The sequence below is a fragment of the Athene noctua genome, chromosome 3 (genome assembly GCF_965140245.1).
Source record: "Athene noctua chromosome 3, bAthNoc1.hap1.1, whole genome shotgun sequence".
NCBI classification, from domain to species: Eukaryota; Metazoa; Chordata; class Aves; order Strigiformes; family Strigidae; genus Athene; species Athene noctua.
The window spans coordinates 33308068-33324243 of record NC_134039.1 but is presented as its reverse complement, the minus strand read 5'-3'; the positions used below and the strand labels follow the sequence as shown (position 1 = coordinate 33324243).

Here is a 16176-nt window from a genome sequence, read left to right as displayed (position 1 = left end):
AGCCCACTACACTCCAACTGAAAAGGAGATACTGGCAGCATATGAGGGGATTCGAGCTGCTTCAGAAGTTGTTGGTACAGAAGCACAGCTCCTCTTGGCACCACGGCTGCCTGTATTACATTGGATGTTCAAAGGAAACATCCCTTCCACACACCATGCAACCAGTGCTACCTGGAGTAAATGGGTCGCGTTAATCATGCAACGGGCTCAACTGGGGAAACCCAACTATCCAGGGATCCTGGAAGAGATCATGGACTGGCCAGAAGGTAGAGATTTTGGAGCGTTGCCTGAGGAGGTGGCTCGTGCCCAAGAGGCACCGCCATATAACGAGTTACCAGAAGATGAGAGGCGTTATGCTCTCTTCACTGATGGATCCTGTTGTGTGGTAGGAAACATCGGAAGTGGAAAGCTGCTGTGTGGAGTCTCACAAGACAAGTTGTTGAGGCCACTGAAGGAGAAGGAGAGTCAAGTCAGTTTGCAGAAGTAAAAGTGATCCAACTAGCCCTAAAAATTGCTGAACGGGAGAAATGGCCAGTACTATATCTCTACACGGACTCCTGGATGGTGGCTAATGCCCTGTGGGGGTGGCTACAGGAGTGGAAGAAGACCAATTGGCAGCGCAGAGGTAAACCCATCTGGGCTGCTGCATTGTGGCAGGACATCGCTATCCGAGTGGAAAACGTGGCTCTAAAGGTATGTCATGTAGATGCTCATGTGCCCAAAAGGCGTGCCACTGAAGAACATCAAAACAATGAGCAAGCAGACAAAGCTGCCAAAATTGATGTAGCTCGGCTGGACCTGGACTGGGAGCATAAGGGTGAGCTGTTTGTAGCTCGATGGGCCCATGAAACACCAGGGCATCTTGGCAGAGATGCAACGTACAGATGGGCTCGTGATCGAGGGGTGGACCTGACCATGGAGGCCATCTCACAGGTCACTCATGAATGTGAAACATGTGCTGCAATCAAGCGAGCCACACGAGTAAAGTCTCCCTGGAACAGAAGGCGATGGCTGAATTTTCAATATGGTGAGGCCTGGCAGATTGACTATATTGGACCACTGCCACGAACACGCCAAGGCAAGCGCTACATACTCACCATGGTAGAAGCAACTACGGGTTGGCTAGAAACGTACCCCGTAAATCATGCCACTGCCTGAAATACCATCTTGGGTCTTGAAAGGCAAATTTTATGGCGGCATGGTACTCCTGAAAGAATCGAATCGGACAACAGGACCCATTTTCGAAATAATCTTATAAACTCCTGGGCAAAGAAACATGGCATTGACTGGGTGTATCACATCCCTTATTACCCACAAGCATCTGGAAAGATTGAAAGGTATAATGAACTGTTGAAGACTATGTTGAGAGCATTGGACAGTGGGGGATGGAAGCATTGGGATATAAATTTAGCAGAAGCCACTTGGCTAATTAATACCAGAGGATCTGTTAACCGTCCTGGTCCTGCCCAAACAAACCCCCTTCATACTGTGGGAGGAGATAAGGTCCCTGTAGCACACACATGGAAATGGCTGGGGAAGGCAGTGTGGATTGCTCCTCCCTTGGGAAAAGGCAAGCCCACTCGTGGGATTGTCTTTGCTCAGGGACCTGGATGTACTTGGTGGGTAATGCGGGAGGATGGGACGACTCAGTGTGTGCCTCAAGAACATTTAACCTTGGGGGGAAAGTAATCTGTGGGATGAGTTGTATGTTGCAGGAAGTGATGGAGGAAGTAGGAACGATGAAGAGTGAACCAGATACGTGCAATGACGACCCAAACCTAGCCGGTGCTGGAGTCCAACAGTCAAGCATATTCTGTCCTGAACATCTATCTTGACAGATGGAAGCCAAGTCACTGAACATCTGAAGGAGTGAAGAAAGCTTATGGAATGGATAAATGAATATTATGTGGGACCTGGGCATAACGTAAATGGTATGGAATAAGGGGTGGAGACTGTACTGGGTCTGGCTGAGCTGGAATTGGTTTTCCCTTATAGCAGCCCTCACGGTGCTGTGCTTTATGCTGGGAGCTGGCAGGGTGTTGATAGCACCCTGGTGGTGTGGCTACTGCTGAGCGGTGCTTACACAGCACCAAGGCTCTTTCTGATATTTCCCCCAGTGAGACGGGGTGGGCAAGATCTTGGGAGGGGACACAGCCAGGACAGCTGACCCGAATATTCCAGACCATGTGATGTCTGCTCAGTATAAAGCTGGGAGAAAGGAGGAAGGGTGTGGGGTCACCCTTGGTCCTCCGAGGCAGCCACTATGGGTATGGGAGCCCTGCTCCACAGAAGGCCCGACATCGCCTGTCCATGGGAAGTAGAGAATAGATCTGTTTGCTTTTGCTTCTGCGCGTGGACTTTTGCTTCGCTTTGCTTATATTTAAACTGCTTTTGTTTCACCCACAAGGGTTAGTTTATCTTCTTTCCCCTCTTTACCCTGTTGAGAAAACAAAGGGGAAGGGGGGGGGGGAAGTGATAGAGTGATTTGGTGGATACCTGGCATTTAGCCAGAGTCAAACCATCACAGACCCATATATTTGCTGTTTCTCTAAGTAGTCAGAAGGTTTTCAGATAATAATAACAGTAACTAAGGCTATAAAACTTGCAGCGACAAATTGCAAAGTATGCAGCATATAATGCAATTATGTTGAGTATTTCAGTCTCAGCATATAAAAGATCTACAGCAGCTACCTATAACCTTAAAACCAGACTTCTCAAATGTCATTCTAAGGTGTGTCAAGCACTTCAGAAATTCTCCAAAATAATCATAACTCTTAGGCAGCTGTGCCTTATCAATACATCTCTCATAACTCTGAATGCTATGTGCTGAGTGTCTTTTGGGTGATGCTCTAGTTCTATAACTTTTCCTGGAATGATTTCTTTGTTCTTTTCTCTGTATTCCACATAGAAGAATATACCAGATGAAAGTGAAATGATGTTCAGAAACCAATCTAAATCTCCCACACTTATCCTGCTATTCTTAAATGTCTATCTTTTTATCTCTGCTTGTTTGCTTCTGGTTTTTTGTTGATTTGTTTTTCAAGAGCTTTTGGCAGTGGCAAGCTGTACTGTGTAAGCCCAAGGTGATACACAGGCTCTGGCTTTCCCTCATCAGATAAATGGTCCTCCAGCATTTCTCCTGAAGAGACAGCATAAGGTGAGGTAATTAGAGCCAAGATACTACTCATAAATTCCATTTTTCTTCTTGAAGCCCACTTAAGCAGTAAGCAGAGTGAGGAAAAAAATATTTCTAACTGGAGATTTCAGAATGAGTATTTTTCATAAAAATCTATGCAGAGCTCACCCAGGAGCTGTAGTGGCAAAACACTAACAGCAGCTTTGCCTTTATGTCTTCCAATTGCCTCCTAGAAATTTCCAGTTACCTGAACAGGAGAAAGCTGTCAGCCTGTAGCACATGTTCACCCGGAGGAGATATACCAACCAGGGAAAAAAAAAAAAAAAAGACAGAGTCCCACAGTTCATACTGTGTGGTAACATGCAATAGGCTGGTGACTCCTTTGAGCTCTGACATCCTTGCGTTGTTCTGGAGCTGTTCTTGATGACTTTCTCTGTTCTCTCCCATCAGACTTAGGTTTCCTGATTCTGAAGGATTATTTCTTTTGGATCCTCCAAAGCTTTGCTCGGTCACTGGAAACTCCACTGTGGTTGAAGTAGGATGGATGACAAATTACTAGACATTAACAAGTTCCCATCCATTTCCCTTAGTGAACATGGTTATTTTAGACTGTTGCAAGAAATACGAATGTCTGGATTCCTTTTCTATATATCCTGACGGTCTAAACAATGCAATAAACTCAGCTCTTCTGCCATTACCATAATCAGTTCTTTCCAAGAACTTGAGTTCCCTTTATAAATATCTCCTAAGCCTCTCCCTACTCCTCTCCCCAGTTATTTTGGTTTTAGCACACACTGGTTGTACCTTTTTGTGAAGGAGCAGCACACATAACCATGCTACATCAGGACTGACTGGTCATCACTTATTGATCAGCTGCTGCTTTTTGTGTTTGTTTGTTTATTTGGTTGAGTTCAGTTTTGATTTTGTGGGGTTTTTTTAACACACTTTTCAGCTGGAAGGCTAAAACCAAGCAGTTGCTGTTCAGTTCACAGTAGCCACCTTTTCTCAATAGAGGATGTCTTTCTACTCCATAACTGATCTTTACAAAAATTGCTAGATCTAAGAATATCTAACACCTACCTCAGCTATCACTTTTATCTGGAACTAATCAATAGATTTAAAAGGATTAAATGGGGGGATGGGGGGGGGGAATGTGGGGGATGTGGGGGATATAGTGTTTGTAGAAGCTGGTTTTTGTGTTGTGGCTTTATTTTTTTTCTTTTTAATTTTGTTTTTAACACCCCTTTTTTTCTGGGTCTATGGACTTTACGTTCCTGAGATTGCCCTGTGTTATTCTACATTTTCTTTTTCAGATTAAAAACCAGCCTTTGTTTTCTATCATGGACACAAAACTGGAGAAAAAAACAGAGAACAGAACATGCCATATTTTCCAGTCATGGACTTTCATAGATGTTCATAAAAGAACTCCTGTTACCAGGCAGAGGTTTCTCAGTGAGTGAGTGAACTGCTTTTTCAGGTAAAGTTTATGCCAAAAGAATGTCATCAGGTTCACACTATATGTGGGAAGTTAAAAGTCTGGAGATGGGCCACTCTGGTTTCTCTTCTTGCTTTGCTGAAAAAGAGAGAAATACTTTTCTTGTCCTTAAAAGGCAGATACAGCTCCCTTCTGACTTACCCAATTTTCTCCAGGCTGATGGACTTGCTACTGATAGCTGGGAGGGAAGCAGAGAAAATGGAGATGGATGATCTCTGTTCCTGATGAGAAGGAGCAGGGTTACGGGCAGGGGCAGGCACAAAACCAGAGAGCTGCAGCATCGCAGAGGCAGCATGAAGCTGCTCTCCTCAACACAGGTGGCTGCCTTTGTTTCCCCAGCTTAGGTATTATGCACAGCAGAAGCACTTGCAAGCAAGCGTTACTCACTGCAAAGGAGAAAGGTCCCACACTTTCCTCACCTGGCCCCCTTTCTTCAGACAGCACTATTTTTTTAAAAAAACCCCAACAAAACCCAGAAGCAAAACCAGTCTGGTAAGGTGACAGAGCTTTTTATTGCTTGCACCAGTATCCAGAATCTCTCACTGTCCTTACAGATCTTTTTGAACCATTAACTTTTTGTGATTTTAGCAGTCTAGTTTGTCTAGATTCAAATGGCATCTTTTGTTCTCATCAGGTCTGCTGAAGAAATTATTTTTTCCTTCTCGTCTGTTACATTTTGTTTCAAACATAATTTTTTGCATATCTTTTCTGTAGGTTTGCTTTCATTTCACCTCATGATTTCAAATACTTTAGGTGTTAATATTCTTGTAGATTATCCACTGAAACAATTTAATTCTCTTTATGTGGTTTACTGGGAATAGGTATTCTACCTTGCAAACTGCCTTATTCAATTCTCAATGCCTACTGGGGTTGAATGTTGATTGGCACTTTGTCAAGAGCTTGCAATCTCTTTTAGTATCCATTTCCAACTTCTTTTTTGTTGTTCATGATATCTATTTTTGTGGCATTTATTGTATGGTTAATATTTTTTCCCATGAAATTTAAGCTTTGTTTATTTTTGCATCATACTTTTTAAATCCTCTTTAATATTAGATTTTCTTAAATAACCAATTTTTCATCCTTATCCAAGGTTTGTTACTTCTTAAGAGTGACAACCCAGCAGAACCACCAAAACAGCTAGCAATGTAATTTCTTTCTGACCGAAGCAATATCTTAACTTCAAAAGGGATAAAAACCACATATAGTCTAAGGCATGATTTTTTACTATGGTTATATACAGAATCTTTATAGATGTGATAGTATTGTACATAGAATAGATTGCTGTATTACAGTATGCTTGGGTGTGGAAATATTATTCTATATTTCATGATTGTTAAAATCAAGTTATTCTTACTTAATTTTACCTTTTCCACACAGTCAGTTTCATTTTCTTGTTTTTATTTTGGTGTAATGTATGTTTGTGGTATCTTTCTAAACATTTCACTGGCAGCTGTAGGTATAAAATAATAGTCTATATAATTATTGAAGTGTTGAGCACTTCTGAAAATAGATAAAATTAAATCAAAAGAAGGGACATACATGCTCTTTACTGGAGCTCTAACCTTTCAATGTTTCAGAAAAGGAAGAAGCAGCTCAGAGCAATCTGCATTGACTGAATTCTGGACTAGTACTTAATTTCCTAAAATGACATCTTAGTTTCGTATTTTATAGCCAGTGTTCATCTTTCATTCCAGGTGGTTCATTTACATGGATTTTGTTACTAAGAATAAACAAGTGAGTATATGACCTACCGATTAATTTTTTTTTTTTTTTTTACAATTCAGCTTTTTCCATCAATCAAGACAGTATGGGGAGGGTGAAAGGTTCTGTTTTCCTCTTCCTGATCAGTCAGCATTAGTTGGAAGGGCCTTGAGCTCTCCCGTGATGTGTGAAGGCAGCCAGGGCACACTGGAGTGAAGGAATAAGTTGGATGAGGGCGCAAAGAAGTGAGGAAACAACTCTATTCCTCTTTCTACTCTAGGTATGTCACAGCAGATCTTAGTGCTTTTATTCCTTTCTGCATCAGTTTTCAATATCCCATCCTGCCATTCCTGCTAATACTCCTGGCCTTGCCAAAAGACAACCACCCCCTTGAGGAGGCTGTTGAGTAATGTGAATTTCAAAAATAGTTTTCTCTTCAGTGATCTACTTTTCTTGGGGTTTTGAAGAAGACTCTATAGTTTTCTGTAGGAGCTGTTGATCTCTCAGTAGGTCTGCCAGCACATGTATTTTCAGTTCAGTAGGACAATTAATGTCAACTTAAAAAGTATGTCGTGTATTTTTTTTAAACCAGCTAAAACTATTGTGACGGAAATGTTGAAATTTGGAGATACAGATTTGCTTCACCTCTTAAAGCAGAAACTTGTATTAAAGGTGCTGTTTTACTTAGTTGAAAAATTTGTGAAGGAAAGGAATAAAACTGCATCATCTTCCTAGGGAAATATAAATGTTCTCACAGCATAATCACATGAAATGTAGAAGTCCAACTAGAAAGAATATGGATTTTTGCCTAGAGTGACAATCAACATGATGAAAATATTACAGAAGTTGTGTAATTTCATGAAAAAATAAATTATTGCTGTGAGTTACACGACAACTTTGTTAATTACTGTGGGAGACATCAGCCTGTCAGCCTTACACAGCTTCTGAGAAACAGCTAGGCTTTGGTGAAAAACAGGCCTTGGATAAGAAACTGCTGAGTTGTGCCAAGGTGGCAGGGAACAACAACAGACAGCTGCAACACTGAACTGTAGAAAAGTACTAAACTGTGTGAAGTTACCGCCACGTGAACAGTGTGTGAGCAAGAAGGTGATTGGTCTGCACAGCGCGTGTTAGAGTGCTCTTATGTTGATAGGAGAAAGGATTGATATCTGTCTAATTGCCAATTTGCAAATTATGAAGTAAGAGCTTTGGCAGGAGCATAAGTATGTACTATTGTAATCATAAAGGGTCTTTCCTTCTGCACTTCAATGGAGAGTCCGTGCCTCAGTTGCCACAAATTACAACACAAGCAAAATGAATACTCTATGCATCCTACTTGTATGGAGACTTCATGGCTAAATGCCAGTTACCCACCAAGTTGCTCTATCACTTCTCCCCCTTTCCCCTTGTTTTCTCAACAGGGCAAAGAGGGGAAAGAAAATAAGACAGACCAACCCTTGTGGGTCAAACAAAAGTGATTTTAATATAAGCAAAGTGAAGCAAATGTCCACGTGCAGAAGCAAAAAAAAAATAAAACAGGTTTATTCTCTCCTTCCCATGAAGAGGCGATGTCCGGCCTTCTCAGGAGCAAGGCTCCCATACGCGTAGTGGTTGCCTCGGAGGACCAAGTGTGACCCCACCCCCTTCCTCCTTTCTCCCAGCTTTGTACTGAGCAGACGTCATATGGTCTGGAATATCCCTTTGGTCAGTTTGGGTCAGCTGTCCTGGCTGTGTCCCCTCCCAAGATCTTGCCCACCCTGTCCCACTGGGGGTGAAATGTCAGAAAGAGCCTTGGTGCTGTGTAAGCACTACTCAGCAGCAGCCACACCACCAGGGTGCTATCAGCACCCTGCCAGCTCCCAACATAAAACACAGCACTGTGAGGGATGCTATAAGGGAAACTAATTCCAGCTCAGCCAGACTCAGTACTCTTTTGACCATAGTTTTCAGTTTCACTGCCTGTTCTTCTGTCCCGGCTCCCTGACTCATTCTTCAGAAATGTCTTGCCACAATCTTCCACCTTCAGCGCACCCTTCCAGTTGATCCTAATAAAAAAATCCTCACGCACCTGAAAATAATAAATAACTAAACAAATAATTTGTTCAATGCTCAGAGGCACTAAAATGAAAAGAATGTGTATGTCAAGAATCACAAGAGGAATAGAGAACAAAACAGAGGATACTGTATCTTTGTAGCATTGTATGGAATAGCTGCACCTAGAGTACTGTGTACATTTCTGGCCTCTAAATTAAAAAAGATATAGTGCAACTGGAAAAGAAAGTTTTGAGAAAAGTGAAAAAAAATATGTAAGGCCTAAACAAGCTTTGCTCCTAAAGGTACTAGGGCAGAGACAACTAATGGGTGAAGATGTTCTTACTTCTTTAATATCTATAAGGTCAGTGGCTAAATCTGTCAAGTTCAGTGAGGTCCATTCTAATTATAAAGTTAGTTAGCAACCAAAAGGTTACAGGGGCCAGAAGAGCTTCCTAAATATTGTAAATGTAAATAAGTAAATGGGCTCCTTATCTCTATACAGTTTTTCCAAATGAAAGAAATGAGTTGAAGGTGATGAACCATCTCGCTCTGTAGAAATCAGTTGTGAAGAACACAGGTGCTTACATAATTGTGAGCACTTTCTAACACTGGTATTAAATAGTTCCCATCTCTTAAAGCATCCTACACTGATCCCTGGTGGTATCAACTGCCAGTCAATTACATGCACTTGCTGAGGATCAGTTCTGTTTTTCTCACAAGGTCAAAAAAACCTCTAACAACCAACCACACAAAAAACCTTCCCTCAAAAAAACTCCTATTCATTTAAGTTTTTAGTGTTCCCCCCCCCCCCCGGATTACAAGTTACTTAGCATCCTTGTTTATACAGATATTTCTCTAATTCTCTCACAGACTACTTGTGGAGGCAACAGAGGAATTTCCATGGCAGGAAAAAGCTGCAGTATCTGTATAAAGAGGGAAGGACTTAGTTTCGATTTGAAATCCCTCCCCACATGACAAGAGTAATATTGCTTGTGTGCAGAGGCCTGAAGTAATTGATTTCTTAAAGAAGTGATATGTAGAAATGCCTCCTGGAGAGGAAGAAATTATATCTGCATCAGTCTAGTTAGTATGATAGGGTTGCTTCTGTACCATGCAGTCACATGTTAAGTTTTCTAGGACAGAATGAACAAGGGGAAAAATGCTCTAATAACCATGGAATCCTTACAGAAGTAATTTATCATGCAGGGTGGTTGCTCTCTTAACCGTGAAGTCTGCAGAATCAAAATAACATTTTCTAACAGAGCAAGCTGGAACCCCGACTGCCCCTTGTTTTGTGTGGAGTGGGTTTTTTTGTTGTTGTTAGTGGTAGGTTTTGGTTGTTTGTGGGTCTTTTTTTGTTCGGGGTTTTGTGTGTGTGGTTTTTTTAATTATTATTATTTGTTTGGGCTTTTTTGTTTTGTTTTACCCTGGGCAACAGCCGCACTAAAAATGAAGCGCAGTTAAAATAAAACCAACAGTCGATACAAGAAACATTAGAGCTACGCAAAACGCAGGCTGGTTTTAAGAGCAGCCAGGGCGGGGTGCTCACCAGCAGATTCAGCTTCCTTGTCCGCGGATTAACGACGTGAAACGGCTCGTGGAGGAGAGGGGAAGGAAGGGGGTGGCGGAGAAGGCAATCGAAAGGACATGGAGGGCGAGAAGGAGCAAGGGAGGAGGAGGAGAAGGAGAAAGAGGTGGAGGAGGAAGGGAATTAAGAGACTGGGGCGGAGGGAATCTGTTTCCCAGGCAGGATTGGTCAGAAATTGCTGCAGCCTGGGCGCAGCGGCGCCGGGCGGGCGGTGCCTGGGGCCACCCCTCTCCGCCACCGTCCTCGGCCTGAACCGGTTTACAGCGCTGGGGTAAACGCCCCAAGCTGATCCCCCCTCGCCGTCACTTAGCTGTGCCACAGTAATATTGGGGATACTCTCGAAAGATGCAGAGAGAAAGACAGAAGGATTTAGCTATAGATTACGGCAATCTGCTTTTCTGTTAATAGTGGATCCACTCAAAGCATTTATTGTTACCTGCAAATGCAGGTTTCTGTTGCGTTTCTGAAGCCAGTGAGTGCAATTTGCTTTCAGACTGTCATTCAAATTTCCTGAATGTCAGCTTCAGCGCCTCTGAAATGGCGTGGAGACATGAGTTTCTTTCATGTTTACCAAAGTCTAAATTGACCCTGCACTGTGCACCTGAGAGAAATAAACAATAATATCAATAACTTTTTCTAAAAAACTTCATCTGGTGTCTAAGCAAGTCTGTTTACAAGTGATTATGAAAAGTAAATAAATACTGGTATTATTCAAAGGTTTCTATACATTACACCAGATTTGTAAGATATTCCTATGTTATCATACTTTGGTTTGCCACATATGGTTGCAGAAAAGTACTAAAGGAACTAAAAATTTGGGTGAAGGGATCTGAGTAATTTATTAAGAGACCTATAAATGTTTAACCTTTGTGTAGATTGTGTCACATAAATGTTCAGATGAGTTTTACAAAGAGAAGCCCACAGTCTCATGGAGATACCCTTGATAGCAGGCAATTAATTCCATTCATTTTTGTTGGCCTAGGCAAATATACTCTATCTTGCTTACAGTTTTGGTAAATATGTTAGGCTAATGCAATGCCTCCTGAAAGGCAAGGGGAAAAAATTTTAAAAAGTTAAAATCACACCTCCTCTAAGACTGTGGAAGGCTGCTTAGTACCAAGGGAGTTTAAACTATCCTCTCTGCAGTGAGGTGGTCAGAGAGCAACCAAGCATAATGTTTTTCAAGAAAAATATGAATAAGACTTTTTGAAGGATAAGAATATTCAAGGACTTTTCCCATAACTATTGTCACAAAGAGAAAGTCAACTGAAAAGTGAATGTTCTGTTATTACTTCATGTTTTTTACTTGTTTGTCTGAATACTTGGGAATGTTTGTGCAAATGAGCACAATTTTTTAATATTATCTTGAATATTATATTCTAGTGCTTTATGGAAAAACAGAGAACTATTAAGTAACTACACATTGAATAACATTCTTTGTGAGCAAGCTATATGAGAGATCAGACTACCTATGCTATAGCTAGTACTTTAAAGCATAAGGATATATTTTCTCTGGACTTAAAAGTAAAAAATAATTTAGGTCATCTATGATACCAAGCTTTTTTTCATGACCAACAGCATCTGTGATGGACTGTTCTTACCTCTAAAGCCTTTCTCCTTTATGAGAATTTAGGCTGTCTGAAGTGGAAAGGTGGAAAGAAATTTGGGAAGGTATCCAGATTAATTAGAAATTCCAGATCTGCAATGAAATAAAGTACTTGTGCTTTTCAAGGAAACTAACTCTTATCTGTCACATAAGTAAATAGGTGACATAATCCATTTCTCTCTCCTATTTTAACATACACAAAACTTTTATTTAACTATGGTATACAGATGGAAAATATGTTCATTTATAACAAGCATAGTTACCTGAGGTAGAAGAATATATTACCTTTGTACATTAAATGTGAACCTTTAGTCAGGAGGAACAAGGATATGCAGTAATTGTAGGAAAATATTCCAGTCGTATTTTAGCTGAAGGAAAAGAGGATTTGGTATAGAGTTTCCCTGTACTAATAAAAATGTGCTAAAGAACATTATGAAAACAATCTTGGTGGCATTAAAACCAGAATATTAGTCATAAACTGCTATATAAGGAAACAGAGCTCATTACATGCATCATCTCGGGAGAAACATGTCTAGAAAGGTGGAGAAGAAAATGGTAAATTTTATGAATTACCATTACTGAGTGCAAGTAGTTTCCAATGAAGAAGATAATAGAAAAACTCCCACAACTTTAGACTGCATTTCAATCTACCCATATCTCATTTTTTTTTAAAAAAATTAGAATACTTGTATTTAAGTGATTTTTCAAACATCAGTGGAGAAAAAAACCCAAACAACTCCTTCCCTAATTTCCAAAAGAAGAACAGAGATACTTCCTTCTCAGGCACTTCAGTATGAGCATTCCTCTTGAGAGAGAGAAATGCTCCCTCCTCACACCATTTTCTATTAACACATTGCCACAGTGACTCACTCCTCTGCCTCCTGAGGCAGAACACTACAAAAAGCAGTAGAGTTTTCGTGCCTTAGTTCTTAAGGGGCACTATTAAAGAACAAAGAAAACAACTCCCAGCCCTCAGGCGGCCTCATTAAGAGGCTCCACGTGGCGCATTTCTGACTCCGGTTCGGGCAGTTTTGTTTTCTTCCTCGTAAAACACAATTGAATGAAAAAATAAATAAAAGCATATTTTATCTCTATCTGCCTAAAAAAACCCAGAGGGACGGAGGTGTCCCCTACAATGGAGTAAAAAAATAAAATCTGTTCCGAGGAAATAGAAAGGGAAGAAATGCCTTCCCTATGTTCCTGTGGGACAAACTCCCCAACACACCGATGGCAGAGAGGCTTCTCCCTATAAGCACCGGCTTCTTGCAAATTATATTTATATCCCCCTGACACCCTCCACCACTTTTTGAAAGCTGTTTCTAACTATGTTGGAGACTGCCCACCCCCAAGAAGCTGAAGGTGATGATGGGTGGCTGCAAAGGCCATAGCCCCAGCATTGCTGAGCTCATCATCGAGGCTGCGTCTGCCTCCATGGAGTGCAAGGGGCTCTAGCGCTCAAGCAGGCCAAGACAGCCACGAGGAGCCCCAAGAAGCTGGCAGCCGCTGTGGCTAAGAGCCCCAAGCTAAGGCCAACAAGCCCAAAAAAAGCAGCATAAAAGAACATGGTCAAAACAAAGAATGTAGCATTCAGGAGGCAATACCATAAGAGGAAAGGAAACTTTTGCAGAAAAACCCAATGGTGCTTTTAAACAACACACACTGTCAAAATGAAAAAGAACTGAAATGTCAGTTCAAGTCTGAACAGGTACATGATGATCCCCTACTGCATGTACGCCTGGCTTCCAGTAGTTTCTGTACATGCTATGGAAAAGTACACTTGAGTCTATTTTCTTTTAATTTGCAGTCCTCTGTTACCATCTTCCACAACCAGCCCCTGTCACTTAGATTAGTTGATGCTGCGCTTTAGAAACCATCCTGGGTTCATTATGGGACAGCATCAGAGCGAAGTACTTCGTATTCTCCCACTATTGCCTGAAAGCCATAAATTACAAACATGCAAAAAAACCGTCCTCGTGAGTCAGAAAAACAAATCAGCCACTACGCACAAGGTACTGGGACGCCTTTTCCACCCGTAAAACAAGGGCATTCGCGGGTGCGGCAGGAGGAAGACAGGCTCCATCCCGCCCCGGGTTTGAAAACCGCGCGCACGCCCCGGATTGGCCGGCGGCAGCCCCGCCCCTCGCGCGGAGGCACGGAGAGCCCGCCCCCTCCCCCGCCGTAGCCCATTCCGCCGGGATTAACAGTGCTTCGCCTCGCGGAAACCATCGCGCAAACCATTGCGGAAGGCACCGAGTCCGCCCTTGCCGTGTGCGCCTCTCCTTACATCATGCTCCGGTTGCTGATCTGTCTTAACTGCTGCCTTTTTATTTTTTCAGAAAAGCTAAACTGAGAATATTTACATAAAAACAATGAATTCCTATAGAAAAAAAAATTCTAAAGAAAAATAATCTACAACGATCAACTAAATTGGAGGTATGATAGAAAAGGGATGAAACCTTCCGAAACCTTCCCTCTACACCTAAAGCTTCGAAATAAAAATAGTTTTCAAATAGGCAGTTATTTGTAGGCACAGAATATTTCTGCTCCTTCAAGGAATATATGGGTGGCTCTGAAAAGAGCCTTTGGGTTGTTTGTAGAAAAGTTTTACTTGGCTTTAGCCTTGTGGCTGTCGGTCTTCTTGGGCAGCAGCACGGCCTGGATGTTGGGCAGCACCCCGCCCTGCGCGATGGTCACCTTGCCCAGCAGCTTGTTGAGCTCCTCGTCGTTGCGGATGGCCAGCTGCAGGTGGCGGGGGATGATGCGCGTCTTCTTGTTGTCGCGGGCCGCGTTGCCCGCCAGCTCCAGGATCTCGGCCGTCAGGTACTCCAGCACGGCCGCCAGGTACACCGGGGCGCCGGCGCCCACCCGCTCCGCGTAGTTGCCCTTGCGCAGCAGCCGGTGCACGCGGCCCACGGGGAACTGCAGCCCGGCCCGCGACGAGCGCGACTTGGCCTTAGCCCGCGCCTTCCCGCCCTGCTTCCCGCGGCCGGACATGCCTCAACAAAAGTTCTATTACTTAAAAAACAAAACAAAACAAAAAAAACCCCGCAAGTAAACAGTAAAAAAAAAAAGATGAAACAAGGATAAAAATGCGACGGAATCTGCCACCCTGCCTTTTTATCCCTTCCTTCTGGGGTTCGGTGGGACTTCTGATTGGCCGAGGCTGTGATTGTGAAGTTAACCAATGGGAAGGCAGATTGAATAGCAACCAATCGGAGGTGCTAGCAGTCTTGACATCACTAACTCCGATTGTCCAATAGACAAGAACAACCCTGAGTCATGTCATTTGCATACCGTCCCTATAAATACGGGGGTCGCTGCTATTGTATTTACGTCGTTCCTGCGGTATACAGGTAGTGACAGACTTGTGAAATGCCGGAACCAGCTAAATCCGCTCCTGCTCCGAAGAAGGGGTCCAAGAAAGCCGTCACGAAGACGCAGAAGAAGGGTGACAAGAAACGTAGAAAGACTAGGAAGGAAAGTTACTCGATCTACGTGTACAAGGTGCTGAAGCAGGTGCACCCCGACACGGGCATCTCGTCCAAGGCCATGGGCATCATGAACTCGTTCGTCAACGACATCTTCGAGCGCATCGCCGGCGAGGCCTCGCGCCTGGCGCACTACAACAAGCGCTCCACCATCACCTCGCGGGAGATCCAGACGGCCGTGCGGCTCCTGCTGCCCGGCGAGCTGGCCAAGCACGCTGTCTCCGAGGGCACCAAGGCCGTCACCAAGTACACCAGCTCTAAGTAAATCTTCTGTTCGAAAGATCGTCTAAACCAAAGGCTCTTTTAAGAGCCACCCATATATTCAGTAAAAGAGTCGTTCACACTGATTTGATTCGGTGAGTGGTACTTGTATTTAGCACAGTTCTAGTTCCCAGGCTAGGATATGCTGTTTAATGGTGCTAATGTTTCCGGTTTTAAATACCGGGAATGATTTGGGTAGTGTTGTGTGTGCTGTACCCTCGCTGTTTTTCGTGTAGGTTTTTAATATTAAGTACGTAATCGGGTTCTAAAGCTTTATAATACAGTGTTCCTCATTTCAGTGTAATTAGTTCTAGCTTTTAAGTACGGAGAAATATGCACGGTAGCGTTTAAGGTGTTTTGTTTCTTTTCCCCTTTTTTTTCCGATATGAAACAGCAGGGTTTTGGTTTTTTTGTGGGTTTTTTTTTGTTTGTTTTTGGTTTTTTTTTTTTTTTTTACTATTGCAACCTTTTCCCAATGCAGTTCATACTTTTTCTAATAAAACGTTGTCTCCTTTAAATGTTAACTGTTATTCTCACAGGGTTTGGCCGCAAGCCAGAGGCTTGTTTACTCAGAGAGCTCCATAGGGATTAGTCTGTCTATGTGCGATATTTGGAAGACAACGTTTCATGAAATTTGTCAAGAACATGCACAACGAAAATGAAATGGTACAGAAAAATAATTTCGTTAGTCCTAGAGATTTCATATGGAAGTGGCGTCATTTTTTTTTTCTTTGTCGTCTCTTTGATGGACAATTACCGCAGCAGAATAAATGAGGCTCCTCATAGATCCTAAGTGACACCGTAATAGGGAAATATAAGTAAAAAATAAGGGATTATTTAAAAAAAACCCCAAAAAACTAAACGAAA

At 42.5% G+C, this 16176-nt stretch overlaps 2 protein-coding genes across 2 annotated transcripts; one reads left to right on the top strand and one right to left on the bottom strand.

Moving 5' to 3' along the window:
* Positions 1-14015: 14015 nt before the first annotated feature.
* On the bottom strand, positions 14016-14554 carry LOC141958599 (histone H2A-IV). The gene has a single exon (XM_074901437.1). The coding sequence runs from the start codon at positions 14552-14554 to the stop codon at positions 14165-14167; it is 390 nt and encodes a 129-aa protein (XP_074757538.1). The 3' UTR covers positions 14016-14164.
* A 354-nt stretch (positions 14555-14908) lies between these two features.
* On the top strand, positions 14909-16032 carry LOC141958598 (histone H2B 8). The gene has a single exon (XM_074901436.1). It carries the CDS (start codon positions 14933-14935, stop codon positions 15311-15313), a length of 381 nt encoding a protein of 126 aa, XP_074757537.1. The 5' UTR covers positions 14909-14932; the 3' UTR covers positions 15314-16032.
* The last annotated feature ends 144 nt before the right edge of the window (positions 16033-16176 follow it).